We start from the raw sequence: 12,542 nt of genomic DNA, 5'->3' as shown, positions 1-12,542 counted from the left end.
AAGGTGGGTATAAAGAGCCTCATGTGACATTAAAAATAGTCCTTTGAACTATCAAACCTTCTATGCCTTACGAGGATGACCACTTTCATATTGGTCTTCTTGGGCACCTCTGCCATCTGGCCTCCCAAACCGCACACACACATTCTGGAGAAAAACAAATAAGAAAACTACTCAGTGGAGTAGGCCCTTCATTACTTCTACTACGACATACTTTGTTAAGCTCGTAATCCCATGTTGGCATGTGTATTCTCATTCATTAGAAAATATGCCAGTCAATAAATAAAAGCTCAAAAAGAATAATATGCCAATCACTGTGCCCACTATTGGAGACACAAAGATGAGAAAGACAGGGTCACTACCTTCTAGAAAATCATGACCTCTCAGGGTAAAGAAACGCATAAGCTCAAACCACAATACAACAAGCACTAAGTGGGTGACAGTGCTGCAGAGCAGCAGAAGAGGCCGTGAAGCAGCACAACTACATTTCTTTTTAAAATAGTCATTGTCCTTCCTCTACTCATTCCCCAGCTATTTATTTGGGTATCATCAGACAAACATCTTGGAGAGAATATTCTATGCTTGCAAAGGGAAAGTGGCAGAAAGGGAAAACACAGGAAAGTATTTGAGGAATGCCATGAGTACCTGTAGGGTACAAGGAGGGAGAATAGAAGATTGAAGCCAGATCTTCTAGGGCTTTGAACGGTAGGCAAGGGAGCCACCCCGGGGGCCCCTGTTGTCACAGCCATGCTCTGAGACAAACTTGAGCATGCATCAGAATCACTTGGCCTGGTTAGAACAGGTTCTGGATTCCACCCCCACAGTTGCTGAGTCTGTTGGTCTAGAGGAGGGCCTAGAATTTGCATCTTCAGTAAGTTCCCAGGTGATGCTGGTGTTTGAGAACCAGTTCTGGACAGTTCATCTGGTGACTGTGCAGGATGGATTAGAAAGGGAGAGACCACAGATGGAGACACAAGTCAGACAACAGTTATACCCATCCAGGTGAAAAGTGAGGGACAAGCTGGAATCAACAGAAATAAGAGACTCATCGTGGTCAAGAATGGGTGTTTTCTAATAAAAACCTAGTTCCATGTTGATTTTTGTTGTCTCACCATTTAATTTTTAAAACTCCTTACATTTAATATTAAGGCAATATAAAACCAAAATAAATTTGTACTAATATGATGGAAAGTGGAATTCTGAATAGAGGATTAATTTCAAGTGACATTTTGTTTCTTCTTCTTTTTTCTGTGGCTGGCCAGTAGACATCTTTTATTTCTTCTAGCTATTGAACTGGCTTAGAAAAACAGAACTAAAACAGGAAGGCGTGTGAATGTGAGAATATTCCTTTTAATATTAGAAATTATACATACAGATAAAAACTTTGAGCTGATAATCTAGAATTTGATGACACTATAAAAGGTCATCTAGTCAATTCTCCTGGGCTCAGGAAAGATTATCCCCAAAATCTGTCAAAATCTATAATTGTATATTCTATTTATGAGGATCATGATGGTGAGACTATTGGGAGAGATACAGGCAAGGAGAGGGGCTCTTGAATGTTCAACTACGAGTCCAAAGGTTTAGAATCTAGACAAAAATTCCATATTCAATATTATCACTCTAAACTCTACTATTTTTTCCTACTAATTATGTACCTCATAGCCAATCAAGGCAATATTTCCTTTTCCTTTTTCTAGAGATCTATCCTGTAATAAAATACAGGCCATTGAAAGACGCACATTTGAAGCGCTGCCTTTTTTGAAGTCTCTGTAAGTTACAGATACAACTTTATTTGGAATTTTTATAAAAGTTATAAACCTCTTTGCTGTTCATTTTGAAATATGATTAAAATTTTACTAGTAGTAAGTTACTAACATTACACAACAAACTCTTTTCATCTCTAGCAAGGATTAGTGTGAACATTATTACATGATCAGAGTGAATTGTGATAGAGCAATGGCTGTCAGCCAGTGTGATTTTGCACCCAGGTGACATTTGGCAATGTCTGGAGACATTTTGGGTTGTCACAGCTGTGGGTGTGCTGCTTGCATATAGTGGGCAGAGACCAGGAATGCTGCTGAACAACCTACAATGTACAGGACAAACCCCCACAACAAAGAACTATCCAGCTCAAAATGTCAAAATGTCAAATAGCACTGAAGTTGTGAAACCCTGTTCTAGAGAAATGAAGATCACTTAACACAAGTATCTACTGAGAATTGCACTGTTTTGTATCTAATACACCACACGTGTAAATATGAGAGTATAAATCATAAGCCAGTAGCTTTCACAGTGGTATTTCTTTGGTGTTTGGAGAAAGTATTGAGATTATGTTTCATTGTGTGTAAATTTAGAATTACTTTCGGAACATCTTTTTTCTTCTTGTCATTTGGCTTCTGTCTTTTTTTTTTTTTTTTTTGTAGAAATCTTCGTTGCAACTTAGTCAGCGAAGTGAGCTTCGGAACATTTCAGGCGTGGCACGGCTTTCAGTTTTTAAATGAGTTGTAAGTGAAACAGAAGATACAAATGTAAAAAACTACTTATGTATAAAAACACCATACAATTCTCTGTTAGCTGGGTATAAGCCACTATGAACGCTGAAAAGTATGTCTTAAGATCCATTCATTTTATTCCAATAGGGAAACTAAAGTACAAAGAGGCCAAGAAGCTTGTGTAACATATATGACATGCTCTGCCTTCCTTGGTAGTGATCTTTGACATGGGCAATAAAAGGCACCAAGCAAGTATGTGGGTCAGTTAGCTTACTTGGGAGAGCATAACACTAATAACACCAAGGTCATGGGTTCGGATCCCAGTAGGGGCCAGCTGCCGAAAAAAAAAACAAAAAAAGAAAGAAAGAAAGAAAGAACTTAGTATAGTTATAGGAGGCCGTATGATGCTGCCCTGATACATGAATGGTCTTTGAAACTACGCTGAATTTAACTTAGATTTCTGCTCATGAACAGAGTTCCTAACTGCTTGTACTAGTCCATTTTTGTTGCTTACAACAAAATACTTGGAACTGGGTAATTTATAAAGAAAATGAAATTTATTGCTTACAGTTTCTGAGGCTGGGAAGCCCAAAGTCCTTCTGGCGATGGTGACAGTGATTCAGGGATCTCACATTGCAAGATGGTGAAAGCCGAGAGCAAAGAGAGCAAGAGAAAGCTAGACTCTCTTCTTTTAAAGCCCTCAGAACCACCCCCCTGACCACCATGTGTAATCCATCCACTACTGCATGGTCCTACAATCCAATCACCTCTTCAAGGCTCCACCTTTCAATTACCATAATAAGATTTCCCACACTGTTAACAGTCACAGTGGGGCTAAGTTTCTAATACATCAAACTTGGGGGACACAATTCAAGCTTCAGTGAGTTTTGGGGGAACATAATTCAATCCACTACACTGCTTAAGCATGTTTAACATGTAGCTGCGGAGAACAAAGCTTAACACAAAATCCTCCAGGTAGCAAAAGGTGTGCAGATGCTTTCTCAGTGCCAGTTTCTTATAAATCGTGAAGGAGAAAGAATTCCAGGAATCCTCTCCTGGAGTACTCCTCTCCCCAATCATCCAGAACATTAGTTTTCAAAATTATGTACCTCTGAAGTTATGAATTATCTGTGTGCAATGCAAAGCTTTGAGGTGTGGGAAAAGATGGTGTTTATGTTAAGCTACAGTGTGAAAACTATCTGTAAAGAAAAGACATTGATCTAGCCAAGTTTCATATACTTCTTTCCGGACTGCTCTGTAACAAAAAGTGTTGAAGGATTTACTCCCTTTCAGCGCAAGATGTCTGTGATTGCTCTGTGAGACAGGCAAATCCTAGTGGGCATGTTCAATGGCCTGCAGGGGATTTTTGACTCAAGGTGAGGATTTACTTTTTTTTTTTTGATGGTTTGTATGGGGATCTGAACCCTTGACCTTGGTGTTATCAACACCGCACTCTAAACAACTGAGCTAACTGGCCAGTTGAAGGTTCTCCTCTAAACCTGACTTTGGAAAGGACAGTCCACCTGTCTTGTGGTTCAGAAACCCAGTTTTACACAGTTCATCCTGGGTTAGAAGGAGGGTTCAGGATGTGTCTGCAGCCGGATGACCAGTTCCTGCATGTGTCCATCTGTGGTGGCCTCTTCTGTCTCCTCATCAATTTGCTGATGCCTGACTTGGGGAAAGAACAGTGAGCATCTGCTTTGCTTTCCCCTGTGCATCAGAGAGGTGGCTCGGGTCCCTCCACCAAGAGGTTTTGGTAGCATGGATACAAATGTCTTAAACCACCTTTACTAAGCATTTTATATCACTGAAAGTCCCTCATAAGAATCCAAGTTTCATGGTGGTTATGTAGGCAATATGAGGAAAAAAATCACAAATAATAAAGCTTAATGAATTAATTCAAAAACAATCACTGGGTGCCATGCCCACTGTGTGCTAGGTACTGTTCTAAGTGCAGGGGGTCCAAATTGGAATAAGACAGGGACTTTGTCCACAAGAGACTTTCACACTGGAAGGAGGAAGATGGATATTGGTGGGAAAACATATGAGGGCCATGCCACGATCTGTGCCGCAGGGTAACAAGATAGGGAGATGACAACATAGGAATGTGTGGTGGGTTAGGGAGGACTTATAACAGTGGAGGCACCTACTTCTTTATCTTGAGTTTCTATTTTCATCTTAAATAGCAGAAACAGGCATTTGCTTCTTGGTGATGAAAAAGTAAGAGCAACCTCATGTTGGAAACTAATACTCATATCATGTGATCTGAATAGAGCTGTACCCCTCAAACTGATTCACTGTTACTTTCAAAGATTGGCACAAGGTCACAATACACCAAATATACATTGGGGGCTGGGCTCCTTTGTTTTGGGTCAAGTCTTTGTAATAGACAAAGTTAATTTGCTTCAGGAAACACTTGTCATAATTAGATATAAATAAGCGTCTCTTTCACAAGGCAGGTTGCCAAGGGAGGATGTCAGTAATTTTATGGCTGATATGACACAGTTCTGGGATGTTTACAAGTTGAAACAGTTATTTTTCCCTGAATTGAAAAAAATTCATAAAAATGTGCCAGCTGAGATGGATTTAGCATGAATTGAATGGAGCCTAAGCTTCAGGGCTCCTCACTTGCACAGGCCCTTTCCAAAGTCCTGGGAGGGGCCCTAGCAATTTTTGTATTCATAATTTTGCATGTTTTATTAGAGAGGATTTCCCAAATTAGATAATGTTCAGGCCCCACAAAACCTGGATTCACCCATAGGTTCCAGGTAATGACAACCCAGTAAATCTCTTGCATGAAGTTCCTGTGATATTGACAAGCACTGACGGAACAAGTCAGCAGTGTGGTGGGGTCAGTCTATATTGAATCTGAAATCCACCTCAAAGACGTGCCAAGAGCTTATTAGTAAGGTGCCACTCTTTGAATGGTAGCAATAATCAAATCTCTCTCAGATGAAATCAGGAATGAAATATGTTATGGAAAACCAGAAGTGATTGATAATCCTAAGTGTGAAGTATACTGTTTTCCCTGACTTTAAATTGCATCTCCTTCATTCACCTACACAATCCAGACTGATGCTTATTTTTAAAAATTCTTTTAGTCACTTCATTCATTCTAACAATCCGATCTCCGTGATTTTAGAAACTGAAGGACTCTACGATGTAGAAAGACTGTACCTTAATCAGATAGAGCACATGCATGTGCTGGCTTGTGTGTGGCACATCAGTATTTTACCAAAGAACATAAGCACTGAGAGAATAAGAGGAAAATCCAAACGATACCCCCATTGAATTATCCCACTGTTGAGAATGTCAATGAGATAGATATGGCCACACTATGAAGGCAAGTTGAGCTGCGGTCACAGAGACACTCTATTGCTTCTTACGCCATTCCCCACCCCCAGTGGAAACCACTAGCATTGGTTTCCTTTAGATAGTTGCAGACACACAGAAGTTTGCACACTTCAGGGTGTGCTCATCACCTTTTGGTATGTACTGGAATCCTGGCAGCTTCTCAGATTCAGAGAGGCATAAACATTAAGATGAAGATAACAACATGGGCCTGTCCTTTGGAATAATTTAGGGTGGCTCCTTAATTTGTGATGGTTCGAAAGTTTTGAGATCATCACACCCAGTAACTATTTTACATTTTTTCTCCCACTGCATGTTATTCTTCCCACCTGTATAACAAGGTATCTTTTCTTCTCTTGGAAGCTTAGTAATTCTTCCTCTGCCCTGTAACATTTCTTTAATACCTACATTTATGAGGTGCTTATTATGTCCCACGCATTATATTAGTACTTATGCAAGTGAGATAACATGCCTAAAGTTCTTAGAATAGCGTTTGACACGTGGTAAATGCTCGGTACATGTTCTCTCCTGTATCTCATTTTAATTTTTCCAGCAGCCCTTGTGATGTAGACATTATTATCCTCATCTTGAAGATGAGGAAGTTATTATTATTATTTTTCTCTATGATGACCAGTAAGGGGTCTTAACCCTTGGCTTGGTGTTGTCAGCACTATGCTCAGCCAGTGAGTGAACCGGCCATCCCTATATAGGATCTGAACCCGTGGCCTTGGTGTTATCAGCACCACACTCTCCCGAGTGAGCCATGGGCCAGCCCCTGAAGATGAGGAAGTTAAAACTCAGAAATGTTGGATAACTTGCCCTAGGTTCATACCATTAAGAAGTGGCAGAACCACTTACAAGTCATGAAGCTCTTTGTTCCCTTGTAATAGGAGCTGAAAGATGACAATTCAGCTTTTTATGCATTTTATCTTGAAGGTGGCTTCTGACTTGAATAGGACCTTTAGAGCAGAGAACTCCTTTTCCACTGAGAATTCCCCACTTCTGGAGCTCCTGGCCAGGCCACCTCTGGATATCCCCAGGGTTTCTGCTTACTGGCAAGTACAGATATGACATCATTACTGCTGAGCACCTGCCCTGTGCCCAGTCCCATGCTAGGTGCTTTACACATGCTCTTCCATTTAATCCTCAAACTGCCCTGTGAGGTAAATGATACTAAGTCAGTCACTTACCCAGAAAGTGACAGAGCCAAGATTCAAACCCAGGTCTGCCTGATCCAGAGCCCTGGCTGCTTCCATGTTCCTCACTGCCAGGGAGTCTGTGTCAAGGCTATTGTGAGAACTTTGATTAAAATACAGGCTCACCATTTCAGATCCTTTAGACTTTGCCCCTGAGAAAGGGTTTATGTGACGCAGTCAGAGGTCTTGTGTTGAGGAGCTTCCTGTGGGCAGTCACGTTCTCATGGCTCATGGGTGTGTGTCGATGAACAAAGGAGAGGGGTTACTCCATCCCCACGGACTTCACACATATCAGAATATCACTGCTTATTTCTTCGACTGCCTTCCTCCAAGCAACCAGTTTTCCCCGCCTGCCTTGAGATTCTAGCATACATAGTTTTGGAGTTTGTCCTGTTTTAAATTTATATTCACTGCCTGCTTTGGACAGTTTTTCTGCTAAAGTTGTTAGGATTTCAGTACATTCAGGATAGTGATGACATGCGTCAGTCCTCGATTGTTCTCTGCCTCAGTTACTAGAAAGGAAATGTAGCCTGTCTGTCTGGACCTGTAGAGAAGAATCTGGAGGGAAAAAACCCAACAGGTTTAGAAATGTCCCCTTATTTTAAGAATCTTGTTCCATTGTTCTACAGCAAAAGGCTTATGCAAAAATATTTGAGTTTTCCTCTTAAACTTTGAGTCTGAGATAGTCTTTGAGGCTAACAAAAAGTTTTTCACATTTCACTCCCATAAAGGTGTGAATAAGGCCATGGAATAGGTGTCAGTGGACCTTAGTTTATCTATAAAATGCAAGAATTGAACCAGCAATGGAAATAATCTCTACTACAGTGCCCTCTGAATCTAAAACGCTCATATCATCTGATTCACAGAAAAAGAGTTGTTGTAGAGTCCCCAGATTTCAGCTTTTGAGTCACTTCATACTCATTCTCTCCACTGCCTAGGCACAACCTCGGTGAAGAAAAGCATGCTCTAAAACAGGAGGAAGAAATAGGATAATACAGAGGCCCCGTATGTTGATTTCACTAGGGATAAATCCAAGGATCCTATTGCTGACTTAAGAGGAAACACTGAGCTGATAGGTGCAAGGCCATGAATGAGCTAAGACAGAGTGAAGGGTTGGAGAACTGAGATAATTTTGGAGGAAGGATAACAAACTTGGTTAAATTGTTTTCGCTACAAATTGCTTTACATTCACTTTTAATGGCTGGGGAAAGCAGGCAGGAGGAGATGCAGAGATGGAGGATCCTACTTGCACAGAGCTCACCAGTGACTTACAGGTGTTAATATCCCCCTCCACCCCAAAAAGGAAAAAAGCAGAGAACCCTTAAAGCCCTAGTTGGAGGAACCATCCTTAACCAGTCACATGACACAATCTTTCTCTTTGTAACATTATCTTATTGAATATTAACTAGTGTTTTGAGTCAAGTTAATGGTACTAAAAAAAAAAAAGGAAGAATATACTAGAAATGGAAGAATAGGGGAGGTCACAAGGGACCAGCTGCATGGCTCCCAGCCTTACCACTGACTCATTTTGGCCTTGGTGAAGGAAGAGTCTGAATCTTTACTTCTCTTTTTTCCATCTACCAACATATATGTTCTCCTGGCACCTGGTGCTTTATGTATTACAACATGGTTCTTTTTTAAATTGAGATATCCACATACCATAAAATGCAGCACTATAAAGTGTACAATTCAGTGCATTCACAAGGTTGTACAACAATCACCATTATTTAATTCCAGAGCATTTTCAGAACCCTGAAAAGAAAAAGCCATCGCTTCCCATTTCTCTCACCCAGGCAACTACAAATCTACTTTCTGTCCCTGTAGATTGGCCTATTCTGGACATTTTGTATAAACGAAACATACAGAATGTGGCTGTTTGGGTCTGGCTCTTTTCACATAGCATGTTGCTTTTAAGGTTCATCTGTGTTGTAGCATGTATCAGTATTTCATTCTTTTCTAAGGTTGAATAATATTCCATTATATGGATATAACCTATCAGTTCATGCATTCACTTATTGGACATTCGGATTGTTTCTACTTTCTGACTATTATAAATAATGCTTCTATGACCTTCATGTACAAGTTTTTCTATGGAATTAAAAAAACATTCCATATATTTTTAATTCTTGGGTGCATACCTGGTAGAATTGCTGGGTCATATGGTGACTTATATTTAGCTTTTTTTTTTTTTTTTTTTTTTTTTTTGTGGTTGACTGGCACAAAGTTAACTTTTCTGAGGAAATGACAAACTTTTCCACAGTGGCTGCACCATTTGACCTTCCCACCTGCACTGTATGAGAGCTCTAATGTCTCCATGTTTTTGTCAACACTTGTTATTCTCTGCCTTTTCTATTACAGCCATCCTAGTGAGTGTAAAGTAGTAGTGTCTCATGATGGTTTTCATTTGCATTTCCCTAATGACTTAAGACATGCAGCATCTTTTCAGGTGCATATTGGTCATTTGTATATCTTCTTTGAAGAAATGAGTATTCAAACCCTGTCCCCCTTTTTAAATTGAGCTGTCTTTTTATTGACTTGTAAGAGTTCTTTATATATTCCAGATATTCTGGGTACTAGAACTTTATCAGATATATTATATGCAAATATTTTTCCCATTCTCTGAGTTTTTTCCCTTTCTTGACAGTGTCTTTTGAAGCACAAAAGTTTGTCATTTTAATGACATTTGTCTATTTTTCCTTTGGTTGGTTCGTACTTTTGGTGTCATATCTAAGAAACTGTTGCCTAATCCAAGGTCACGAGTATTTATTCCTATATTTTTTCTTACGAGTTTTACAGTTTTATCTCTTAAATTGAGGTCTTTAATGGCCGACCCCGTGGCTCACTCAGGAGAGTGCAGCGCTGGGAGCGCAGCCGCTGTGGGTTCAGATCCTACATAGGGATGGCCGGTGCGCTCACTGGCTGAGCGCAGTGCGGACAACACCAAGCCAAGGGTTACAATCCCCTTACTGGTCACAAAAAAAAAAGAAAAGAAAAATTAGGTCTTTAATACATTTTGCATTACTTTTCATATAAGGTGTGAGGTTTAAGGGTCTGTCAAGAAGGAATCTCAGATCCTTCTGCCCCTTCCTGTGCTGGCCATAAGTCAGGTAGTTGAAAGAAGACCCTGGCAGCTTTATGCAAGGTAGACATACTTTATTCTTCAGATATGAGCTTCGCAGACATGCTTTAACCTAGATATGAGCTCAAGCTCTACTCCACTGACCCTCCATGCTCTGCAGTTCATTCCATGCCATGCCGTCCAGCAGTTCAGAGCAGGTACCTTTATACTCTTAGTACACAACAGCAGCCACAAGCCAAGAATTACATAATTACAACAATCATGCTCAATCAGTAAATGGGCACACATGTGCAGTTACACTACTTTTATAACTTGTTTCTAGTGAATATGCTGAATCTTGCCCATTTGTAACAGAAGCAAGGTGAGAGATCCTGACTAAACTTTTCTACTTTCCTTACAGGGTCCAACTTTATTATTTTCCATTTGGATGTCCAGATGTTACAGCACCATTTGAAAAGACTATTGTTTCCACATTGAATTGTGTTGGCCTCCTTGTTAAAAATCAATTGACCACAAATGTGGTGGTTTATTTCTGGACTGTCAACTTTATTCCACTGATTTATGTGTCTGTCCTTATTCTAGTACCACACAGTGATGCTGTCGATTTATTTTATTTTATTTATTTATTTTTTCATGACCGGCGCTCAGCCAGGGAGTGCACCGGTCATTCTTATATAGGATCCGAACCTGCGGCGGGAGCGTCGCTGCGCTGCTAGCGCAGCACGCTACCGAGTGCGCCACGGGCTCAGCCCGATGCTGTCGATTTAAATGGGGTTTTGAAGTTGGGAAGTTTAAGTCCTCCCACTTTGTTCTTTTTCAAGATTGTTTTGGCTGTTCTGGGTCCCTTCAATAGCCCCATGAATTTTAGAACTAGTTTATCAATTTCTGGTAAGAAGCCACCTGGAATTTTGATAGGAATTATGCTGAAACCATAGATCAATTTGTAAAATTATGTCATCTTAACAGTATAGTCTTCTGATCCATGAACACAGAATGTCTTTGTTTATTTAGATCTTCTTTAATTTCTTTCAACTATCTTTGTAGTTTTCAGTGTACAAGTATCACACCTCTTTGGTTAAATTTATTCCTAAGTGTTTTATTCTTTTCAATGCTATTATACATGGAATTGCTTTCTTCATGTCATTTTCAGAGTATTCGTTGCTAGTGTGTAGAAGTAAAGCTAATTTTTCCATATTGATCTTGTGTCCTGCAACTTTGCTGAACTCATTTATTAGAGCTAATAGCTTTTTTCTGTCTATGGATTCTTTATAGTTTTTACATGTAATAGCATGTCATCTGCAAATAAAGATAGTTTTACTTCTTTTTACTACTTTCCAATATGGATGCTTTTTTGTTTTGTTTGCCAAATTGCCCTGGCTAGAACCTTCAATATGATGTTGAGTAGAAGTGGTAAGAATGGACGTTCTTGCCTTGTTCTTAATCTTAGGAGGAAAACTCTCACTTTTAAACTATTAAATGTTAGCCATGGATTTTTCATAGAGGTTTGTGAAGCTCAGTTAGGTTGAGGATGTTCCCTTCTATTCCTGCTTGACGTTTTCATAATGCAAAGGTGTTCCAATTTTTTAAATGTTTTTACTGTATCTATTGTAATCATCATCATGTTTTTTTCTTTTATTCTATTCATATGCAGTATTATATCGATTGATTCTTATATGTTGAATTAACCTCGAATTCCTGGGATAAATCCCACTTGGTCATGGTGTATAGTCCTTTGATATACTCTGTTGAATTTGGTTTGCAAGTATTTGCTGAGGATTTTTGCATTTATATTCATAAGAGACATTTATCTGTAAATTTCTTTTCTTGTGATGTCTTTGATTTTAGTATGACAGTAATACCAGCCTTAGGAAATGTTCTCTCCTTTTCTGTATTATAGAAGACTTCATGAAGGTTTGATGTTAATTCTTTAAACATTTGGTAGATTCAGCAATGAAGCTGTCTGGTCCTGAGCTTTTCTTTGTGAGAAGTTTTTGGACCACTAAATCTCTTTACTTGATATAGGTCTATTTTAGATGTTCTGTTTCTTCTAAGTTTAGTTTCAGTAGCTTGTTTCTTTCTAGGAATGTATCCGTTTCATCCAGATTATCTAATTTACTGGCATGCAGTTGTTCATAACTTTCCGTTATAATCCTTTTATGTCTGTAAGGTTGGTAGTAGTGTGCCCTCTTTCATTTTTTATTTTAACAATTTGAGTCTTCTCTCTTTTCTTGATCAGTCTAGCTAAAGGTCTGTCGGTTTTGTTGATCTTTTCAAAGAACCAGCTTTTAGTTATGTTGATTTGCTATATTTTCTGTTCTGTATTTCATTTATTTATGCTCTAATGTTTATTATTTTCTTCCTTCTTCTTTTGGGTGGAGTTTGATGTTTTTCCCCTAGTTTCTTCAGGTGTACGTTTAGGTTACT

At 39.3% G+C, this 12,542-nt stretch overlaps 1 protein-coding gene across 1 annotated transcript in view; it reads left to right on the top strand.

Annotated features, from left to right (window-relative positions):
- Window positions 1-12,542, top strand: part of LOC134365078 (leucine-rich repeat-containing protein 37A-like) — a 53,402-nt gene that overhangs the window by 19,258 nt on the left and 21,602 nt on the right. The window contains exons 5-6 of the mRNA XM_063081266.1: window positions 1,698-1,769; window positions 2,424-2,504. Coding sequence (XP_062937336.1) covers window positions 1,698-1,769; window positions 2,424-2,504 — 153 coding nt within the window. The remainder of the gene's footprint in view (window positions 1-1,697; window positions 1,770-2,423; window positions 2,505-12,542) is intronic.

The sequence above is a fragment of the Cynocephalus volans genome, chromosome 16 (assembly GCF_027409185.1).
Source record: "Cynocephalus volans isolate mCynVol1 chromosome 16, mCynVol1.pri, whole genome shotgun sequence".
In the NCBI taxonomy this organism is placed as follows: domain Eukaryota; kingdom Metazoa; phylum Chordata; class Mammalia; order Dermoptera; family Cynocephalidae; genus Cynocephalus; species Cynocephalus volans.
The sequence above is the reverse complement of the archived record's forward strand: the minus strand, read 5'-3'. Positions and strand labels throughout refer to the sequence as shown.